This window comes from Schistocerca serialis, chromosome 7 (genome assembly GCF_023864345.2).
Source record: "Schistocerca serialis cubense isolate TAMUIC-IGC-003099 chromosome 7, iqSchSeri2.2, whole genome shotgun sequence".
NCBI classification, from domain to species: Eukaryota; Metazoa; Arthropoda; class Insecta; order Orthoptera; family Acrididae; genus Schistocerca; species Schistocerca serialis.
Window position 1 is genome coordinate 364,999,994 of NC_064644.1, and position 24,323 is coordinate 365,024,316.

General features: G+C 40.9%; 1 protein-coding gene across 1 annotated transcript in view; it reads right to left on the minus strand.

Moving 5' to 3' along the window:
• Positions 1–10,042: 10,042 nt before the first annotated feature.
• LOC126413092 (furin-like protease 2) overlaps positions 10,043–24,323 on the minus strand; it is a 714,734-nt gene continuing 700,453 nt past the window's right edge. The window contains exon 22 of the mRNA XM_050082987.1: positions 10,043–12,016. Coding sequence (XP_049938944.1) covers positions 11,774–12,016 — 243 coding nt within the window. The 3' untranslated portion in view covers positions 10,043–11,773. The remainder of the gene's footprint in view (positions 12,017–24,323) is intronic.

Sequence of the window (24,323 nt, forward strand, 5' to 3'; positions counted from 1 at the left end):
AAACGTCCCGAGTTCGAGTCTCGGTCCCCCACACAGTTTTAGTCTGCCAGGAAATTTCATATCAGCGCACACTCTGCTTCAGAGTGAAAATTTCATTCTGAATAACAATGAATATTAAACGTGTTTTGTCGGGGGAATAGCGCATATGTCCATATAGAGACTTTGTTCAGAATCATTGTCACCCCTCAAAAGCGTCTACGGATCTACATTTCCTCTTGACTCAGTCTCTATAGAGGGTGTTCCGAAATTCCCGTTACAAGCATCTAGGACTCTTAGAGGTATGTTATTACATAACACTTTAAATAAAATCCATATCCGGAAACGTAATTTCGTTCTACGACGGTTTCAGTTCAGATGCGTAAAGCGCCCACGTCTGCTGAGGGAAAGAGAAAAGTCTCAGATTGGGAATGGGACGTGCGGACCAGGACATGCATCACAGGTACTTTGTTACAACATTGCTGGTTGCCACAGTCAACCGCTCTTGTAATGCATCAGTACTATTTTGTACATAAAGTGTTCTGGGCTCCTTTTTGTTTTGCAATAATGTAAACTCGTATTGTTTTACTGTTAATACAAACAAGTGTGTTTAGTTTATGAACGGATGTTTCGTTCTGTTTCCTGTCGAATTGGCAACTGATAATTTTACTGCGTCACGCTTAATTCAGTTCCTCAAGCAGAAGTGAATGAGTTAAACACCTGAATTGAAATAGTCGTAGAACAGAGATGTATGTTTCCGGACATGGGTTCCTGTTTGAAATATTATGTACTCGCCTCTATGAGCCCTAGAAGGTTGTAACGGCGTTTTCCGAACACCCTGCATATCTCAAACATTTCTCAAACACTCACCCATGAAGAAATAATTTGCACTCAAAAAAGTTTTTCTGTTGCGACAGATTTAGGGAGAATGGATTAGTTGAGTCTAGGTTGTATGTGATATTTGCGACTTTCGTGAGATATTTAAAAGCGTTTCAAGTCGTCAGCCTACGTGTGTCATACAGGATAAGATTTATTAATGCCACATTTGATTCCACTATCGATCGTCCCCGTAGCTGAGTGCCCACTGCGGATGGCTGCCCAGCGGATGACTTGGGTTCCATTCCAGGCACAGACAGGGAATATCCTAGGTGAACTCACCCTTGTCAGACCACTAAGAAGCTAGCCGACCGATTCGCAACTGTTACAAGCTCAAGAAACGCAACAGCTACCGGGAGGACGGCGTGATGGCCAGATTCACTTCAATACGTTTCCGATGACACCACTGGCAGAGGATGACATGGAGGTCGGTCGGCTGCTATTGGTCCGTCACAGCCAAGACGCGGAGCTTTTTCTTTTTTTTCCAGTTATGTGAGTAATTAATTTCTGTGAACAGTTCACAACTATCTGCTGTTGATGTACGAGATCAAACGAAACATTACAAGACCGAACAAGAATGTCCGCAATTCAGTATCATATAGTTTCCATAACTTGCTAGCAGCTATAAAACATTTAGGAACAAAAAAGTGGCGTTTAAGAGCATCGTCGGCACACAGGCTGAGTTAGTTGACGTTTGTGTGACGCTCTACGAATTTTGTGACGTTACTTCCTGCGATTTCAAATTGAGGAGGCATTTCGTAGTGTGAAACACAAAATAAGTTCTGCGATACTTTGGAGACTTTTCACGTGATGTACAACCTGTAGGAAGTAAGAATGCCCAGTAAGTTACAAGCAGAAAGTTTGAGACTCGCTGAAACCAAGACACCACTTATACTTTTCGGGTTCAGGAGGAGCCCATATTCGGTGGGTTTTATTTTATACTTGCCGCATCATGAATATATGCTGTTTCTATGCACCGGGACACTGAATGTCTAGAGAACGAATCGTCATTGGTACGATTTTTTGTAATAAATCAACGGGAAGCGTCATACTGCTGGTAAAAGAATCTTCGTATTGGTTAATATCGCGTTATAACTCGCGTGTTATCGGAGTAAGCACATTGAAGATTCATAGAAAACTTGTTCATAGTATGATTTGTTATAATTGCATGTAAATTAAAACCATTTCGGCGTTAAAGCCTTTACATGTCTTCAAGATAAAATACCAAGTCCTTCATTACGTAGCTAGAAGGTAGCGAAGTGAGTTGACAGATCTTACTACAGAGCAGGGAATAGGTAGGTATAGGGGTCGAGTCCTTTTGCATCTCATTTTCACCTACGCATTTTCCAACAGATAGTGAGACTTTCTTACTCAAATTTGAAAAAATAATTTCCGTAACACTTCGTTTTATGTAAATGTAAGCGTGATCTCTTGTCAGGAGCGAGTTTGTTCGATTTGGTGAACTTTTATAAGCTGATGTCCTTAGCGACTTGACATGTATCTTTCGTCTTACTGCACATTCTGGATACTGAAGTCTTTATTTAGGAATACCACAGACAGGACAACACAACTACCATATGGGAAAAAGGGAGAAATGTGTGTTTCAATGGAGCTAACTTAGGAATTTTACGCGCGTCCATTTTCGGGAGCAAACTGTATTGTTCGCGAGCTAAGTGGGCCCGACAACTGCCGCTTGAAAGTGTTGATATCGTAAAATCACCTTAACCTTATCGTCTTGTGAGCCGACGGCCTGTGTCTCGCATCGTCGGATATCCCGTCAACGTTTGCTGCCTCGTTTCGTGTACCGACGACCCTATAGTGCGATTAAAATTAGTTCCGACTTTTGATGTTTGGATGAGCGGGTCGGGACGTGACGACGTTTCCCAGGTAGCACCAATTGGGAGCCGGCTTTCCCTACCACGCCGCCAGTGGTTCGACTGGTAAAGCGCCCATATTGCCAAACCATGATCAACAGTACCATGTGTTGTCACACATCAAATGCATCACTGTTCGTCAGCTGTCGTCAGGTATTGTGAAGAAGTGTTTTTTGTTGGCGTTGCATTAATGACAACAGTGAAGTATATCCGAGTACCAGAGTTGCAATAAAAGTGTCGTCCTAGAACACATTCACCGCCTGGGAAGATAACGTTCTGCTGCAAAACATTCCTCTAAATTCGGCAATACTAATGCTCAAGATAACATACCACTCTGTTGTGATGCACAAAGTTGCAGCAATACAGTAGAGGAAAGCGGATAACTTCCTTGGCTACAAAGAAATGTTCAGTGTGATAAAATTGAAGCCAGCATGTATAAGGCGACGTTAATGGAACTTCTAGTGCTGTAGAAACCAAAATATCACGGTACCAAGGCGACGAACTGGCCAACGTTAAAGCTTCCTCCATATCATGCTCATTTAAATCTGACACGGTATTTGAACCTCGGTGAAAAGCAACGTGTCAGCAAACAACAATAGGTTTACACTTACTGAGATCGAAACACTAAAAATGTTATATGACACGACTCGTCTTCAGTTGTCAGCCATACCAAGAAGGTAGCTCAGGTGACATTCGTTCATGGAGGACTGTGACGAGTTTTGAGAAATACATTATTTCTCTTGATACCATGTTAAAATCTGCTTCCTTCGTCAAAACACAGCAGAGTTTACAAATATGTATCTCACTAACATTCTAATTCAGTTGAAATTGGGATACAGTCCTGAGTGTATTATTAATCTAACAACCGAGTGCCAGTCAGGTCAATAGTTCACGAAACAGTCCATTCTCAGTATAAAAATTAACGGGTAAATTCTTTACTTATACTTTTACAAAACCCACAGCTGTTCTCGTTTCACTAGCTATGGAAGGTCCATAATACATTATTTCACTGAAGAAGTCTGTGGTAGCTTGAATATCGCGATAGGTGTGTAAGTTTTGCATATTGTTCCTATGGCAAAACAGTCTTGTCTTTGCGCACTATCATTTGCCAAGATCTTATTTCGATATCTCAAACCATTTATAAGATACGAGAAAGTTATGAATATTTCATTATAGTTTTTACACTGATAAGACTTCGTGACGGCGTGCATTAGATACATTCGTTTCCTCGAGATTGGAAACAGGATGCGATATCCTTCTTGGTTTAAAGAATAATGCAAGATAAAGTTTACATTACACACGCAGCAACATGTAACCTAGCACACGCCAAACACAAATTCATAGCGATACCAATTTTTCACTGCAAACTGAGAATTTCTTGCAGTACTTTACCTACCTTGGATATATTACAATAGCTATGACCATTAACGAAATGATGAAGCTGACGATTTAAACTATAACATGTTCAAAAATGAGAGTTTATTATCGAATTGTTTCTTTAAAATAGTTTTTGAAAGAAGCCAGATCGGCCAGCTTGGGCGGCACGCTCTGCATACAGTCAAGCGAGGCTGACAGATTCCACTCCGAAATGGTCTGGCGTTACTCTTTTGTCACCTGCTGAGGAGGCGAGCATACGCTGGCAACTGCGCTTCCCTCCACTCGCTCCGTACTGAACTGGCAAAAGAATCAACTTATTTTAAACATGCACTATAGTGCGCTTGAAATCGTCATGGAGATGCTCAATCAGCTCCGGTGGCAGACTTTACAAGACAACTGTTGCGTATCGCAGTTTGGTTTAGTGTTAAAATATCCAGAGCGAACGATTGTCGGAGATTCAGCCCGTTTACGGGCCACTGTTCCGTATAATGTGCGACTAGAGCACAAATCTAACATTAGAACTGAGCTCACTAGCGTGTCAACAATTGTTCTTACCGCAGACCATTCGCGACTGGAACATGAAAGCGTGGAAGTGCGAGTAGTGGTCAAAGTACTCTGCACTGCATAGCTGGTGGCTTCCAAAATATAGATATAGTAGCAAATGAGTTGGTGGTCAACTCCTTCTACTCCTTTGACTAATACTTAGCGGAGCCGACGGATGTGTACAAATTACAAATAATCCATTAAATGGTGTCCTAGAACATCGATTTGTAAAGAATTACGTGAATGATGTTAACACTGGTAAGATTTGCACGTAATTTACATAATGTAAACAGTGTTCGAACATCTATTTGTAACAAGTTAAGTGAATAATGTTAACGTTGGTGACATTTCAGGTAATTTACATCGTTTCACGACGTACATATCTTCACAATTCAGTAGCCCAGTTGCAAAAGCGGCTATGTGACCAAAAATCGAATATTGAGTTAGAAGCTGTGTGATAATGTATCGATCAGGTTTCAGAAACTTTTCAAAGTATCTTAAAATGAGGTGGGACAATCGCAAGTAGGTGCAGAGGCGGCTATGTTTTCAACACGTTAGTTTGAAAAAGCGGCCAAATCCAGTTCGGCTGCTAATGAGGCAGAGTCTTAACGGGATAGTGGCCGCCGACTAAGGGTACGGCTGCAGAATCGACATATTGTCTTGTCACACTTCACACTTTCTAAAAAGGTTCAATTTTTAGCTACATGTGACTAAAATTTTCGGGTTGGCTGTACTGGGTTGATTCTCGTATGTTTTTCATTCTATTGCTACACTGTAGGAAGGAAAGTACGAGAGAGAGAGAAAGAGAAAGTGAGAGAGTTATACGATAAAAAGACCTACCAGTACACTCGTTCCACTGTGGATTTTAAAACGACTTTGTAGGTAGTTTTATTGTAGCACAGTTCGGAATGGACAGGGATAATAAAGAGGAAATTTCTACTATTGAAGTACACTTCGACGAACCTGACGACAGTAGTGCTGAGATTAGCTTTAATAATGAGAGGGAAGATGCCACTAGAAACTCTACTTTTAGGAAGAGAAAACGGAATGTAAAGCAATGGAAACGAAGCGTACAGAAAAGAAAGACGTAAGGAAGACCACTACTTATAGTACTATTCAAATATTCATTACAGGCTTAACGTTGTTGGAATTAATGACCTAGCAACATTACCTATCCTTTTCTGGTACACATTTCTTGTAAATTCAACGTACTTGGAAATAGAAACACTGAACTTCTGACTGCATTGACATAAAACTACAATAAATTTTTTGCAATTTCCACTTTCATTTATCTGTAGGTACCAACCAAAAGGGTTTCGGCAGATGCCAAACTGTAAACATCCTGCTGCAAAGCTGAAGTGTAAAGAACTCACTATGCAGGGCGTAAGACGGATCGATCAAAAATCTTACGAACAAAATAACTGATAATGGCAGAGCAACTACATTCGATAGAATGTCACTGTGTCATCTCCTCGAACATCTAAGCATACAGGAGACAAAGTATCAAGAAAGCAACAAATTTTGGAGTTTGTGCTCTCAAAAAACTTGAAGAATTTCTATAAACATCAGGTTTTGCAGAGCGGCTTTCATGAGGATTTTGCAAATCAGAAAAAGGAGACTCAACAAAATTTGTTAGAGTATAAGGAACGATTCCTCACCTGTAACCGCTCGAGAAAGAGGAGGTGACAGAAGAACGAAGTTGTATGAGGATAGGAAAATGCATTTGTCAGAGACATTGAACAATTGAAACCGACAGAAAGTCACCATTCTAGAGGAAAAATGCTACATCGCCAATATTTACCCAGTGAATTAAATGTGAAAATAATGCGGGAAATGTTCTGTGACAAACATCCTGATCTGGATGTAAAATATGATTACTACCGGACAATATTCTCCTTATAATTCTAATGTTGGCTTCGGAGTACCTTATACTGACGCAGGCTCTACATGCTCGTCCCTAGAAAGCACGATTTCCTTAAGATCGGCCAATGGAAAAGAAAAATTTGGAACATCAGCCTATAGCTTACAACGTTCGGAGCGATGTTTTTCAAGAAAGACTGAAGAAAGACATCGAAGGTCAACTAATTTTAAGTTATCACTGCCAGAAAAATGAAGCCGTTGCTAAAGTCCCAGATCAGATGTACTTCCATAATTTCACGGTATTTCGAGGTTCTTCTACGAGCAGTCGGATGAAAGACAATGTGGCTTCATACGTTTGGCTGGAGAACGAATTTGCAAAGGGTTCGAATCAGATTGCTTCACCTCTTCATCATCAACAGCTTAATATCAGCTTGCATGATGTCAGCAAACTACGCCTCTTTTGGGATGGATGCGGTGGCGAAAACAAGAACACAACAGTGATGGGGATGTTGATGTGCTGGTTCCTGTACGCTGCTCCAGTACACGTAGAGAGCGTTGAAGTGTGGTTCCCGATCGTCGATCGTTATTTTATATCGCTTGATAGAGTTTTTTTTTGGAAGCATAGAGAGAAAATTTTCAAAATTAAGCGTAATTGAAAACCCTTCGGTATACGTCGGCATTATGGAAAAATTCGTCACAATTGTGCATGTGGGGTCGGACGACTGCAAAGTGAGATAATGGAAGAAGCTCGTCACTGACGTCATCAGAGTTCCTGGATCCTGGCACTTCCAGTTTCAAAAGTCAAAGAGAATTATCACCACGAAGACAGCAAACAGAAAATTATGTATGTAAGGAGCAGTATCCTCTAATTTTGAAAGTGGAGAGCCTAAATATGTTCTTAAACGAGGCAAACGTATCAGGAAAGAAACTCTTCTTGAGGAGATTCCAAAAGGAGTCCCACTGGGGAAAAGCTAAAACTCTGGACATCAAGCGGCTCTTAGAACTACACTGGGTTGAGACGCGGCTCGGAGGAAAAGTTAATGTTCTACACTGGTGTTTTCGAGCAGCAGAAGATTATGGAAACAGACGAATGTCAAATCGGCCAGGATGAAGGACTTCGTTTTGAGCTCTTAGATGACGACGATTCCCCGAACGTAGCTTAAACACTGTATACGTCATTTTACTTTGTGACCGTTTTTTGAAATATTTCATTTTCCCAAGATTTGTTTCCAAAGATTAATCACATTCATGACAGGTGTTAGGACTGAATTCAGTGATTAAATCTGAGTAATATTAATGCTACACCTTGTAGTAGTTCATGTTTTGTTTTCTTATGTAATGGTTTCAATCTTTTTAAATATTTAAAATAAAACAGCATTTCACTAGTTGCTCGTTTAACTTTCTTCCTTTCGCATTATTTTAGTGTACCACTGTAGTCTACCATTCTTACCGATATAGCCAGATAAACACCGAGATTAATTTTTCGGCCGGTTTAGCAAACGACTGCATTCCAACTTGGCCGCCGATGCCGTTACAGAAGCGGCTAACTGGCCCATTTGGTTACAAAACGGGCTAAGTACAAAGTTTTACATAAAAATATTAAAGGGGTTAATGTAGGATTATAGAGACATTTATGATTTGGTCTCTATCCTTTCCTTTTCTTTGAGACATTAACCACCGGTGAAATACTGATGTGAGAGCAAGGCTACGTTTTCCGGCTTTCCCAAAAATCATTTAAAACTGACTTAGCCGCTTTTGCAACTGAGCTACTCGTTTGTCTGATATTACTGTATTTTTACACCGAAAAAGCTTATTTTTAACGACGACTTGTTTACATATTTAAGGATTTTGAAGCCTGACATGTGCTAAGGCAAAATGTTTTACAGTACCACTTTAAGATAGCCCAAAGGCCGAAACTTCAGTAATGAAATAAGTAATTTCTACTGTGAATGGCGAATATGATGTCCATTAAAAATTCTACGTGACTGTGAACTCCGATCATGAGAAGGTAATCAGTGTGTGTGTGTGTGTGTGTGTGTGTGTGTGTGTGTGTGTCTGTGTGTATTCTAAGTCTCCTCCTAAGGTACCTGATCGATTTCACCCAACCTTGACACACATGTACCTTACTGTCAGGCGGCAGTGACTGTGCGGGTAAGAACCACTTACATAACAAAGGGGTGGGGCTTGGCATGAAATGAAGCGTAGCAGAAGACGTGTAAATTCCCAGCCTTTATTCGTCCGGTATGTGAAAATGAGAGCACTTAGCGACTTGCAACAAATTTTACATGTGAATTAGAACTTCTGCGAAAGTTTTTCTCGCAACCCCTACAAAAAATGAAACAAAAAAGTGTATCGTTTACTATTTTTTTCCGTTTCTCATACAGTAAAAGTACCGCAAGAGGTACGACGGTATAATTTACTTCTTTACTACTAACTGCGTTCGTGCCAAAGGTTATAGACAGCATGCATATACGCCACTGAACATAAGTGAGAAGTCATATCTCTGTACGACACATTGTTCAGATGATATGACATCGTGAACAATGAGACGCGTGAATAACTGCCACTTTTCATTTACATTTATTATTTTTCCCTACTATCTCTATTCGTGAAAACTTCGCAAACAATATCCGTATGTGCCACAGAATGTACCGTCAATATTATGTCATTGCACGACACAAGTTCAGGAGATATGACGAATGAACACTGACATGCGTGAAAAATTGCTGCATCGTGCATGACGTTTAAATCTATTGCTTCGTAAGTAATTTCCCTCGCAACACATTTTGCAGACAGTTTCCACGTATGAATCTGGAATGTACCTACAAAATTACATCTTTTTACCACACGTTGTTTAGGAGATATGACGTCATAAACGTTAAGCACAAGGGCAGTCCCTGCGTCGTACGACCGTTGGCGCAGAGTTATAAATAAATACCTGGAAAATATGGGTTCTCCACTAGTATCCAGTAATTTCAGCTTTAGGTAAAATGTGACCTTCACGTCCTCAGTGCAGAAATGTAATTATTGCAAGTATATGTTGTGAAGTGATTCCCTCTTTGACGATGCGTGGTTACAAGAGCCTAAGAAGTTTCATATACAACTCAGTTTATTGTAGCTTTCTATAGCTTATGAAAAGTAGTCTGTACCTCATAAATAATAATTGTCTGAGAGTTATTGACTTATTGCACATCAATGAGGATCATTTCACTTGAGGTATATGCGACAGAATATTAACTTACCCCCAATGCCTTCTTGTTTTGTGACAAGCTCTGCGTCCTCGAGGATATCTTAACTGCGGATCTATGCAACAAAAAGGACACCTAATCAATTCACACGTAGCAACAACATGATTTATGAAAGTCGGCTAGTCTCAATGACTGAAGAAGAAGGGGTAGAAATCACGAGTTTCCTCGTAAATATTACCTTACAAGTAAACCAAAAATGTCTCGTCTAAACCAATTTGTATGAAAGCTAAATATGCTGAATGTATGACAGCAGTTACATTACTTCCAAAGGAAACAGTACCACCAACGTTTACAATAAATTACACCAATAATTTATTTCCACAGTCCACTTACAAAACATTTACACGATAATAGTAATTATAGACACATTTGAAAAGATTTCACATAACTCACTCCATCATGATAAATAATTTTTTTAGATATCACATACAAAACGTTGTAACAGGACTTGACAGTAGCATCTACAGTCTTCAGCACTTTTTCGGCGCCGCTCGGTCACTACCATCTCAGCTGTAGCCTCTGAAGCGCTGTCTGCCCGCTGTCCCACCGGAGAGACGAATATCCCTCAGCGCGACACGTGTATCTCACATATCTTACAAAAATATCACTTCGAAAATATTGAAAGCATTTTCACCTTAAGGGAAGCGAGCTTATAATAGCGTGGAACGCAGCATTTTCTTTCTGGTAATTGCTCCGAAAACTTTATTCCTGTTTCAACATAAATATCACTTTACTGATCACGCGCGTCCCTTAATCTATTCAGGAATGGACAATCTCTCATAAGTAGATAATTGTACTTATCAGTCAAACGTTTAGACGTTCTAACAAATATAGTCTTGTATATTTGGGAGGGCAAGAAGGTGGGGCGTGTTGACGGATATACACACAAAAGGCATTGTAACAACAAACTACTTCTAGTCGCTTTGATTAAAATTCCACCGTGAACATGGAAAAATATTAAAAACTTCATGTACAGACTTACCAATGGGCCCAGATGCCTGAGGCTAATGTTCCGAACGACCACAATATCAATTCAACTAAAAGTCAGATGCAGTTCATTGAAACATTAATCACAAATGAAGCGCGATGTCTACACTTTACTTCTGGTAGGAGAGCATGACAGAATAGAGAGATAGAATTTTTAGTTGCTTTTTGACGCAACTGTTTCGCCATTTCTTTGCTGGGCTGGTACAAGTGACAAGTGGAATACACACATAATCTTGGGTTGCGAAAAAGAATTTCCTCAAGGCGGAGCGAAGAAGTTACATGTTACGAATCAGGGCTCCTCAAGTGGTATTTGACTTACATACAGACAAACCTAGAGCTACAGTGTAGGCACTTTCGCTGGATTAAAAAAAATGTGACACTTTCTTTATTTTAAACTGTCACCCACGCCAGCAGCTCTCAATGCCACTAGCAAGTGGGAACATAGAAATTTCTCCCACATTTAAAAGACTAAAGACATATCTGGGGCACACAAACGCCGATAATGATGGTATCTCACCAGAGAACCTCGTTAACTTTATGAACAAATACATCATCTTTCCGCAAAAGATCTTAGGACTATGTGGGCTCTCCGAAACACCAAGAGGACAGAAACAACATTACAAATATATTGTAAGCCTACTTCTAGTACGAACAGTGTATTAGCCGCGCAACTTTCTTTTTTTTTTTTAAGTTTCTTTGGCTTCTTGCTGAGAATCGTAGTAAATCAGGGGCGTTAAACATTACTTGAAACGAAATTTGTAAATTGGTCCTCAGACTTACAACATTACAACGAACTGTGTTCAAATGTTAGGGTTAGAAATGAGATAAGCAGCCGTATACAGATGTTCAAGAACAATAAATTCTTACGACAGCTACAATGAGCACGAATTACTGGGGAGATCATATGGATGACCTTTCGCTCGGATCGCGAGATACAATTACGCATACGTCAGGAGAACCACAGTTTCGCTTTTGTTATGCTAGTGGTACGCTCGTCGAATCAATGAACGCAAAATGACGCCGGGTGGGTAACTAAGTTCTCGTAAACAACTGCGTCGAAACGTCGTCCAGGTCGTCGACGTCTGTGTCGGTGTCGTCGCCGCTGTAGAGTGTGAAGGATGCGCCCAGCAGTTCCACCTCTGACGAGGCGACGGCAGGCGTCGCTGGGTGTCGCGACTCCCGACTGCGGCCTTTCGTCTTGAAACGGACGCTCGGCGTCGATTCCAGCTTCTTGTAGCCGTCGGAAGGTGTTACACGCCGGGACTGCGACCTCTCCTGCAGACAAGAGGCGAATCCAATTAGTTAAAGTAAACCAGATAATCGTCAGCAAGAATGAGGTACGATTTCACATTATGTGACTTGAAAAGAGTAGGGCCCTCTCCTGGAGGTTAAACGGCTGACTTACTTGGGTTCCATTGTATTTTACATTTTTTACGACACAGTCACATCGATGTTTCACAGTGTTGTAACCTGTTTCGGCTAAGAGTACAGGGACACTTACGTGGGTGGTTTTGACCATCCAGGTAACTGCACCACAACGATCTGCACAGTGACCTCGGATCTAAGATGTAAGTCGAATTTACCTTCTGCCGGACCGGCAGTTTATAACAACATTTGTTTATGGTTAATTTACATTTTTTTATAATTTTTTGCTTTAAGAAATTTTCGCAGATTGGTAATAAATATTCTGTATGTGTAAAGTGTACTATACTGGCGGTTGAAGTGCTTTGTAATGTAAGTGAGTAATGTAAGTAAAATACTTTGTAAATTGTTTATTATGTTAAATGATTATCTGATGATCTTTTGTATTAAAAAATATTTGTGTGTATAAATTGTTCAAGTTAATGTAAATTTGACAGTTTAAGAAACGGTCACGCTTAGCAGCAATATAACAAATAGGTGTCATGTAAAAGCCAGTGTGCTTTTGTTTAAAACGAAAATGGCTCTGGGAAGTGGAAAAGATGGCAACGGCGAAATGGCGCGCAACCTAGAGCAAGCGCGGGACGTAAGACAAAAAGTGGCTCTGAGTACTATGGGACTTAACTTCTGAGGTCATCAGTCCCCTAGAACTTAGTACTACTTAAACCTAACTAACCTAACGACATCACACACATCCATGCCCGAGGCAGGATTCGAATCTGCGACCGTAGCGTTCCATACTGTAGCGCCTAGAAACGCTCGGCCACCCCAACCGGCTGGGGAGTAAGATACACAGTCCGTTGGCAGCAGTGACTGAGGGAACACCTTCGTGGAGCAGGAGAAGCTTTGCCTTCAAATTCGCACAAAATGCCACGGATGGAGACTGCAAACGGCTTATTGCATAGCTGCGAGTTGTTAGAAATGAGCGACACCAAGAAGAGATATGAAGCCCATACAGCAAAAGACTTGCAGGCCGTACTGTGGGTAGTGTAGCCACCATAATTGTTCGCCACAAGCCTACAGACTTTTATACCAAATTTACTTTTTTACAGCGTGAACCATAGATTTATACTGTGTTTTAATAACCACTCTTGAACTTTAAACAAAGTAGTTCACCCTGTTATTTCATCTTAATTATACACCTACATAGGGTTGCTTCCTGGTGTTTGGTAAATCAGAGTATCGTATTTTACAGACTGAGGAAGTGTCAAGTTAATATAAAGAGGCACTATTTAAATTGTTTTTGTGTTATCTTGACAATTACAAGTATGCTTACGTAGAATTCAGAGTGCAGCCAAGTTACTAGAATCTGGTTAAAGACTATACAGAGTTAGTAAAACGAATAACAGCTGTTGAAAGTAAATTCCAGTCATAAAGAGGTTTCCGTGAAGTGAAATGATCAGTACAAAAAATGTGTGCTTTAGTATCTAAGTATTTTTGTATTTAAGATTTTTTATTACAGCAAATGATATTCTTTATGTCCCCTCCTGGCCAAATTTTTTAGCTTCCCTGAAGTTATCTACTAGGCTTTTTCTCCTTTTAAAACGTAATGTATAAAGATGTGGTAGTCAGACCAAATTCCAGTGTCTGTACTAACTTTGTTTACGTGGAGTAATATTAATTTGAAGAACCAAATTACACAGTAGGGAGAAAGCAGGCAAAAATTCATACTTCTGCTTTTTCAATACTCCACTGTTTCATTGCCTGGATAGGCTGCGGACCATTAGCACACGTTTTAAACCACTAAATGAACTTGTAACTGAGTTGTACTAGCTTCAGTGTAATATTATACGTACTGTGTTTCTATTTAATTGCTGGGTAAAATGTTGGGAAAAGAATTGTATAGTCTGACTTTCTTATCCATTAGACACATCACGTGGTCAACTCCTGTAAAAAGGATAACTCTATTGATTAGCATTTCCTATTAACAGGACTACCCTCAAATAGTGCACATTAGTAGGAAACTAAACAAAATTTTAGTAAGAGGGTTATACGTGGCCTTTCCCGTAACGGGACTATTTGTTCTGTTGGGGCAGAATATACGTAGCAACTTAAAGTCAGGGTTTTCCGTTATTTAGGTAAAAGCATACTAAATTACAATAGCAGAAGTAAGGTTATAGGGTGATAAGAGAAGACAGTGACAGCTGATGACCTTCCTGTTTTTCGCCCTAACCTACAAATCTTCACCGTCGTCAAAACAGTGCCTACCCTGACAGTCTCTGAGTTCTTAAACAGGACCCAGCAGGGTCTCGTAGCCCCACTTTTTCCAGTGTCCTGGAGAACACGTAGCTTCGGCATAGCCAAAGTCCATCACATAGGACATCGCAACAGGCTCCACGTTGGACGTAGGTCTCACGAACCTGTAGGAGTAGTGAGGGACCTTGAAATTGGAGCACAACGGTTACTATTAGCGGAACGTAAATAACTCACATCAATCCCGCGATCGGAAGACAACTGCCAACCTCCGTCAACTTGACATGGCGAGATGCTACGGCCTGCAAGCAAGCTAACACTTCATGCTGCAGATTTGGTCCTCATTGCCAGAACGCTGTAGGATGCAAAGTATCTGAACTTATAATATTGTACTTTAATGTGACATATATCCCGTCTACGCCTTTACGACTTCTTAAAGTCTGTTGGAAATATATTTAATGAGGTATCTGAAAGTCTGTATAAGAATAGTAGTCCATTGTTTCTCAAGAGCCGAGAAAAGGGAAGACATTGATGTTGATCTCTGGGATATAGTGTGAAGTCGAGTTCTCAAGATTCTCCATTTGGTTCAGGTCGGTAGTCTGGGTAGACCCGTCCATCTCAGGAACGTTATTATCTACAGACAATTGCTGCTTAATGAAAGGTTGCATTGTCGTGCTGACAGAATCACCATCTATGAATTATTCCTCTGCTTTGCAAAGTGCTGTTAAATATATTCATAACCTTCCACATCTAGCGTTTCTTAAAAGCAATGAGGAGACCGCGTCAATACAAATATCCCCATACCGCATCTTCCACACTACACAGATGGCGTCACATGTAATGGACGATAAGATCCTCCACGAATTCGACAAACCACGGCCCTTTCATTTGACTACCACTCGTTACCAGTCATACGCAGTCCAAGTGGGATAGCTCTTCACACCACCTCAAATATCGCTCAGGATTAGCTACAGTAATGTATAGCTTATGAGGAGCTCTTGGACCATTGTACCGCACTCTTTTAACTCATTGCACATGGTGAAAGTAAACAAAAGTTGCTTCAGTTGGCTTCCCAAGCACAACAAGAAGCAGTGTCGAATGTAGTTGGATACTGAAGTAATGATGCCACGCGTTTGAAGTTCATTTGAGATGTGGATAACGCGATAAGGAATACCACAATAGGCAGTTCAGTTGAGAGTGAAGATGAATTGCAGAAACATTTTGCTGGAACTAACAGTCTAATGAGTACAGAATAAAAATACTGAGAGGTTCCCGAAATGAGAATAGTGAGAAGCTTAAGGTCAAAATCTGTGATAACTACACAGAAGAAATTCTCTGCAAAGAAAGTGAACCATGACGGACGAAACAAAGAGGACGCAAAAAGCAGACTGCTACACGCGAAGAGTCGTTCCTGGCCAAATGTAGTCTGTTAGTGTCAACTGTAGGCTTCAACCTCAGGAAGAAATTTCTGAGAATGCTCATTTTCAACATCTCATTCTACGAGTACATTAGTGACTCATGGAGTGTGGAGAGAATGGAGCACAAGGGAATCGAATCCTTTGTGATGCCGCGCTACAGAATAATTTTGACACTTTGATGGATTGATAATGTAAGGAATGAGGAAGGAACGTATGGAAACCACTGACAAGAAGAAGCCATAGGTAGATAGGACATGTTTTAAGGCGGCAGGGAATAACCGACATGTTACTTGAGGGAACCGTAAAGAAAAAAAGTAGAGGAAGACAGAGATTGTAATACATCAAATTAATAATGGTGTGCAATAATTTCAGGAGAAAGGCTGGCACCGGAGTGGAACTCGTGGTGCGCCGCAACAAGCCAGCCAGCGGACCGATGACAAAAGAAAAGGTTCTTGATTTGCTACAACCATCCGCCGCAATGGTCGACGGTAGCTGTCTGTCATTACACGAGGTGTGCCTGGTTTCTTCCAGCCGTGCTTGTTCCTTCGTTTTCCCTCTTCACCTTCACGTCACCGAAAGTCGACTCACCCAGACTTAGATGTGTTGAAATGTACCTGATGCGTTTTTAGTTCGTTAGACAGGTGACATATACACACTTGTTCACGTTAAAAGTCATTGAGTTCTGCTGGCTGACCAATTCTTCTGCTACTACTTCACTTCTGAAAACATCTACATCCATACTCCGCAAGCCACCTGACGGTGTGTGGCGGAGGGTACCTTGAGTACCTCTATCGGTTCTCCCTTCTATTCCAGTCTCGTATTGTTCGTGGAAAGGAGGATTGTCGGTATGCCTCTGTGTGGGCTCTAATCTCTCTGATTTTATCCTCATGGTCTCTTCGCGAGATATACGTAGGAGGGAGCAATATACTGCTTGACTCTTCGGTGAAGGTATGTTCTCGAAACTTTGACAAAAGCCCGTACCGAGCTACTGAGCGTCTCTCCTGCAGAGTCTTCCACTGGAGTTTATCTATCATCTCCGTAACGCTTTCGCGATTACTAAATGATCCTGTAACGAAGCGCGCTGCTCTCCGTTGGATCTTCTCTATATCTTCTATCAACCCTATCTGGTACGGATCCCAGACTGCTGAGCAGTATTCAAGCAGTGGGCGAACAAGCGTACTGTAACCTACTTCCTTTGTTTTCGGATTGCATTTCCTTAGGATTCTTCCAATGAATCTCAGTCTGGCATCTGCTTTACCGACGATCAACATTATATGATCATTCCATTTTAAATCACTCCTAATGCGTACTCCCAGATAATTTATGGTATTAACTGCTTCCAGTTGCTGACCTGCTATTTTGTAGCTAAATGATAAAGGATCTATCTTTCTATGTATTCGCAGCACATTACACTTGTCTGCATTGAGATTCAATTGCCATTCCCTGCACCATGCGTCAACTCGCTGCAGATCCTCCTGCATTTCAGTACAATTTTCCGTTGTTACAACCTCTCGATACACCACAGCATCATCCGCAAAAAGCCTCAGTGAACTTCTGATGTCATCCACAAGGTCATTTATGTATATTGTGAATAGCAACGGTCCTATGACACTCCCCTGCGGCACACCTGAAACCACTCTTACTTCGGAAGACTTCTCTCCATTGAGAATGACATGCTGCGTCCTGTTATCTAGGAACTCCTCAATCCAATCACACAATTGGTCTGATAGTCCATATGCTCTTACTTTGTTCATTAAACGACTGTGGGGAACTGTATCGAACGCCTTGCGGAAGTCAAGAAACACGGCATCTACCTGTGAACCCGTGTCTATGGCCCTCTGAGTCTCGTGGACGAATAGCGCGAGCTGGGTTTCACATGACCGTCTTTTTCGAAACCCATGCTGATTCCTACAGAGTAGATTTCTTGTCTCCAGAAAAGTCATTATACTAGAACACAATACGTGTTCCAAAATTCTACAACTGATCGACGTTAGAGATATAGGTCTATAGTTCTGCACATCTGCTCGACGTCCCGTCTTGAAAACGGGAATGACCTGTGCCCTTTTCCAATCCTTTGGAACGCTACGCTCTTCTAGAGACCTACGGTACACCGCTGCAAGAAGGGGGGCAAGTTCCTTCGCGTACTCTGTGTAAAATTGAACTGGTATCCCATCAGGTCCAGAGGCCTTTCCTCTTTTGAGCGATTTTAATTGTTTCTCTATCCCTCTGTCGTCTATTTCGATATCTACCATTTTGTCATCTGTGCGACAATCTAGAGAAGGAACTACAGTGCAATCTTCCTCTGTGAAACAACTTTGGGAAAAGACATTTAGTATTTCGGCCTTTAGTCTGTCATCCTCTGTTTCAGTACCATTTTGGTCACAGAGTGTCTGGACATTTTGTTTTGACCCACCTACCGCTTTGACATAAGACCACCTTATTTATATCAGTGCGTCTGCATCTCGAGAAATCTATTTGTCAGTTTCGCTTTACATGTGGGTATCTGGATACTTTCGATAGGATTTATTTGTCTCTTTTGTTCGTCTCAACCATACAGTGGCATCTGTTGTATTAATTTGTAACTTTTAATTTTAATTTCATACTTAATCACAAGTAAAATACGACATTGATTACTGGCATTGCTGCCTCTTGATCACGGGCTCCCGGGTTCGATGCTCAGCCGGGTTGGGGATTTTCTCCACCCGAGGACTGGGTGTTTGTGTTGTCCTCATAATTTCGTCATCATCATTTGTGACAGTGACTAGATCGGACTGTGTGAAAAAATGGACTGTGAGAAGAACTGAGACTTAGTACTGGCGCTTATGACCGCGCAGTTGGGCGCCCCACAAACCAACCGTCATCATCGTTGATTACTGAGCCATTATTTCCTCGCGACTTCAATAAGTAACATTCATTTTTCCTATTGGCATATTAATCAAGAGTACACAATACGTTTCAAGTAACGAGTCAACTTTGAGTTCCTCCCATTGTTATGATATGGTGCGGATCTTACTGTTCCCCTGCATTCCCGTGATAAGCTTTGAGTGAACAATACTCAGATTGACTGCTTGAATGACGCCTGTAAATGGGATCGAGTCAGATGCTTCCAAAGCAGCCTTGTACAGCATATCGTTTTCCGGTTTCCTACTGTAGGAGCAAGTTGTGTGGGAGGTGAGGTGTACCACCACACGTTATAAACCGAAATGACGGTAGCAGCAGTTACACGTCGAGATATCACTCCGTCCACAGGCCCTGGTGACCACATCGGTGTCGACCGATCGCGGTGTCACCCTCTGCTGACGGCGTCATTGGACGAGCAGACCGCTCTCCTGGCCGATTTCAGTTTCAGAGATCTGCAGTCGCTTCTACTCTATCACGCAGCTCCTCAGTTGGCATCACGAGAATGAGTTTATGCCATTCCAGTCTTATCACCAGGGAAAAATCTGTGGCAGGGCTGGAAATCAAACCAGGATCCTCCGCAAAGCCTTCAGCCATGGAGAGCACTCAGCTACGAAAGCGGGCCGAAAGGATTGTCTGTTTCGTAATATTTTGTAGAAATATGCTTAAGAATTAATTGATATGATTTATGAAGCAAGTCGTCGAGTCTCACAGTTATTAAAACGCTCTTTTAACGGAGCAATTGAAAGAGCTAGACAATGATATGTGTATTGCCACCTATTAGTCGACACGGACCTGAAAATTCATCTCTGCTGCTGAAAATAAATGCAACTACTGATATTTTCGCTCTTCTCACATTCCTTTATTGTAACCAATTATTATTGTCCAGTAATTACTTAGTTTAGAGGATCCATATAATCACGTTCATACGAGTTGCTGTCTACACCTAACTAAGGTACTTTCCCCATCGCAACAAACGCTGGAATTTGAAACAACGTTTATTTTTTTTTCGTTTCTTTGAAATGTGTTACAAAATATTAACAAGCTAATGTAATAAAAGCAAATACAAAATCATTGTCAGCACATATACCTTTATGAACAAGAACTTGCACAATTCATACATGATCCTAAAGGGGTTGTAGAGGGGACTTAGTGAAGAAATACAATATTGCATTGCCTGTGTTATTCTGATCACGATCCAAAGTTACTTTGGACATGCATACGTAATAGATGTACAGGTCGTAGACGCATGATTGGCGACACATGTCCACGGATAGCCAAATGGTAAGGCGACAGCTCGCAATAAGCGTGAAATCCGGCTTCGAGTCCCGCTCCGGCACAAATTTTCAATGTCTTCATTCCATTCTACAGCTCACGGTTGTCATTGTTCGCAATTACGAGTACATTTAATGTGTTAGTGAAAAGAGTTCTGATGACGAACACATGTCCTTAAATGTTCTGTTTCGATATAAAACAACTCTGAAAATATAATCACTTTCAAATTCCCCGTTTCAGCATGCAAAAAGCGGAAACAATAAGTTATGACCTGCATGATCTACAAGAGCCCACGGCTCATCAATGTTTCCAGTAGGTCTACTTGTTGTCGGGCTCTCCTCTACGTGACAAAGGACGTCACCCTTCAAAGTTGAGAATTCGGTGTGGCCGTGGAGCACCTCAGTCAGCCCTTCTTGTTTCAAACATACCGATTTCTCGCAGTCGTTTTTGTATTATGACGAAACTTTTATGTGGTATCAGTATTTCCGCCCAGCCAATCTGAACATGTGCAAGAGGAATAGCGAAGCATTCTGCACTTGGTATGTAAATCACAACACTCCGAACGACTTAGAATGTTTATGAGGAAATAAACAGATACTTTCTTTGAGTCAAAAAGTGTTCATGACGATTTTGATAGAAATGATTTTCAGAAACGGGGTTCGGGCTGCAGTATGAGGAATAGAAGTGTCAGTCCAATGGAACTCCTTCCGTGGGAAGAGGTGAAGCGCTTCCAGTACGTGACATCGACAGCCATTGTAGGAGAGCTGCCATCACGCTTTGCTGAAGCTGAAGCCATTACTCGAGCGACACCTGGCTGTTTCGAACGATGAAAATATCAGCCACATCTGCTAAACAGCATTCATCACATTCCAATCTGAACGCCGTCTCCGAAAACCACTAGTGTCAAACCCATTACGGACCACTAGCGCGGAGATTGTGCATTTTTGCTTCGTAAGAAACTGTTCACTTTTATCTCGTCTAAAAATTGTAAGGTGATGTACACACGCTTGCTAACACGTTGTATGCTTCACAACACTGGGATTCTCAAAAATTTCTTCCTCAATTAAAGCAATTGGTACCAGCAAACTTCTCTTCGCCAACAATGCCCTCTTTGCCAGTGCTAGTCTGATTTTTATGTCCTCCTGGATCCGCCCGACATGGAACACTTTCCTGCCTACGTAGCAGAGTTCCTTGACTACATTTCATCGGCAATCCTGATGTTGAGTTTCTTGTAATTTTCATTTCTGCTACTTCTCGTTACTTTCGCCTTTCTTCGATTTACTCTTAATCCATGATCTATACTGATTAGGTTGTTCACTCCATTCAGCAGATACTGTAATTCTCCCTTTTCTTTCCATCATTGCTTCTTCGATGTATAGATGAAACAGTAATGGCGAAAGACAACATCCCTGTCTTAACACCACTTTTCAATCAGTGCACTTCTTTCTTGGTCACCCACTCTCATTACTCTCTTTTGACTCTTGTACATACCGTATATTATCCGTCCTTCCTTGTAGCTTACTCCAATTTTCTCAGAATTTTGAACATCTACCTTTTGACGTTGTCGAATGCTTTTCCAGTACTAAATCTATTCCGAATTCAACCGATGCCAACAAGTCCGCGGTCAGAAAATTAATTTCGAGGAATTAAGTACATTTGTAGGTCGTAATTTTAGGCTTGCATGTAAGAGTGGAAAAAATCCGATTAAGAGAGAATAGGAGTAATACGATCGCAAAGGAAAGACAAAACAAGACTTCGGCAATGCCATATGTTGTACATCGCGTGATGCAATAATGCCCAAACATGAATAATATACAGGGTGAACCAAAATTCATGGACTCGGACTCCACAGCGCGATTTCTTGTTTACTAGCAGTACAAAAGTATCTATTACAAAATTTCGTCTCGTGATTGTTTTAGGTCATAAATGGAAGTCAAAGTAAGGCAATTTCACAACTTTACCCGCATGTACTAGAAGTATTTTCAGTTAGCATTATACAGGTCTGCTCCCTATTACTATTATACTGGGTAGAATTCTGTATTAGAATACTTGAGGTAGATCCCGGAACTGCTTGTAAATTTTTTATTTCAAATTCCTAGTTTCAGATTCCATTATACGGCACTGGTTTCTTAATTTTTGCACATCAGTTACGGCAGGTATTTTACAAGAAACTTGAACACTTCTAGTATGGGTGAGTACTGCATCGTGAAAGTAACCGATGTTGTTGTTGTTGTGGTCTTCAGTCCTGAGACCGGTTTGATGCAGCTCTTCATGCTACTCTATCCTGTGCAAGCTTCTTCATCTCCCAGTAACTACTGCAACCTACATCCTTCTGAATCTGCTTAGTGTATTCATCTCTTGGTCTCCCTCTACGATTTTTACCCTCCACGCTGCCCTCCAATACTAAATTGGTGATCCCTTGATGCCTCAGAACATGACCTACCAACAGATCCCTCCTTCTAGTCAAGTTGTGCCACAAATTTCTCTTCTCTCCATTACCTCCTAATTAGTTATGTGATCTACCCATCTAATCTTCAGCATTCTTCTGTAGCACCACAGTTCGAAAGCTTCTATTCTCTTCTTGTGCAAACCTTTATCATGTTTCACTTCCATACATGGCTACACCCCATACAAATACTTTCAGAAACGACTTCCTGACGCTTAAATCTATACTCGATGTTAACAAATTGTTCTTCTTCAGAAACGCTTTCCTTGCCATTGCCAGCCTACATTTTATATCCTCGCTACTCCGATATAACCAATAATAGTATTTTAATCCAAGTTTGTACTCTGGCTTGATTGGTAGTGTTTAATGTATGTGTGCTGCCATAATTTTCTGAGGTTATGAAAGTTATTCCGAAAAAGTAAGGTTTTTACGTACTCTTCTAAGGTACAACAGGGTCACATACCTAAAACCACACATTCTATTCAAATTTAAAAGAATACGTTGCTCCAAACATATTATTTAAAAAAAAGTAAGCGGCGCTAAATAATGAAGATAGAAATATAAAAGCTGTTCAGTATTTGCAGATGTATGTCACAATAAAAACTTACAAGTCTGAACTTTATCAGGGCAATATTTTGGTCAAAATCGGCGTTTTTGCGAAAATTTGAAGCTAAATTTTAGAATCAGAAAGATGAAAATCTATCACGAGCTAAAGAAGTGTAATGGAATGTAGTCGAATTAAATCACGTGATGCTGAGGGAATTATATTAGGAAATGAGACATTAGGACTTATAGATGAAGTTTGCTAACTGGGCAGGAAAATGAATAAATGTGGCTGAAGGCCACAAAATGTAGAGTGGAAAATGGGATAAAAGCTCTTAAGAAGAACAGAAATTTGTTAATATCAAATATAAATTATAAGTTAGGTACCTTTTTCTGAAGGTATTTGTTCAGAGTCTGGCCTTGTAAGGACGTGAAATGTGTACGATAAACTGTTCAGACATAAGGACAATAGATCTTTTTGAAATGTCACGCTACAGGAAAGTACTGAAGACTAGATGGATAGGTCACTTAACAGATGAGGAGGTGTTGAATAGCACTGAGGAGAAAAGAAATTATTGGAATAAAAAAGGAAGACATTAATAGACCACTTCTGAGACATCAAAGGATCACCAATCTATTGTTGGAGGGAAGTATGTGAGGCAAAATTCGCAAAGGAAGACCAAGACACGAATACAGTACTCGGATTCAAACGGATGTAGTTTTCAGTAGTTACTCGGCAATGGAAAAGCTTGTAGAGGATAAAGTGGCATGGAGAGCAGCACCACACCAGTACATGTTATTGGTTCATAATATAACTGACCTAACGCTCTACTAAACTCTTGAAACTGCCTGCCTCAAACCTTCATTACCTGGCCGTCACCACATTCATCCACGGCGATAATAAGCATCGGAAAAATCTGACGTTCGTTAATGAAGAATAACCAGTACCACTGATCGCAATTTCATTGCAGGTGTTCCCTTGCACTGTTTCTTTGCACACCACGATGCATGAGGCTTTTATCGTTGTTCGAACGACACGACTTATGGCTACGTTGATGGTGAGGACATAGTTACGTAGTGAATGGATCTACTGAGGTCTCGCTGTAGCCCCAGTTTGAAGGTATCAGTTTTCAGTTGGTACTTGTAGCTCCAGAAAACCAGATCTTCTACATCTTGTGTCACGATAGCGGTTCTACTGACGCAGATGTGGTGTACACCCTATTCCATTGTCAACTTACCGTACTGTCAACTCTTACTGCCATATTCTGGAATTGCGTGCAGTGCATTAGCTTCAGTAGACTCTTCGAGACCTTATGAGAGAGTTAGCACATGAAGTAAAAGATCGACTTCCTTGCATTATTAAAAATGTGGTACTCGATACCTTCGTCTT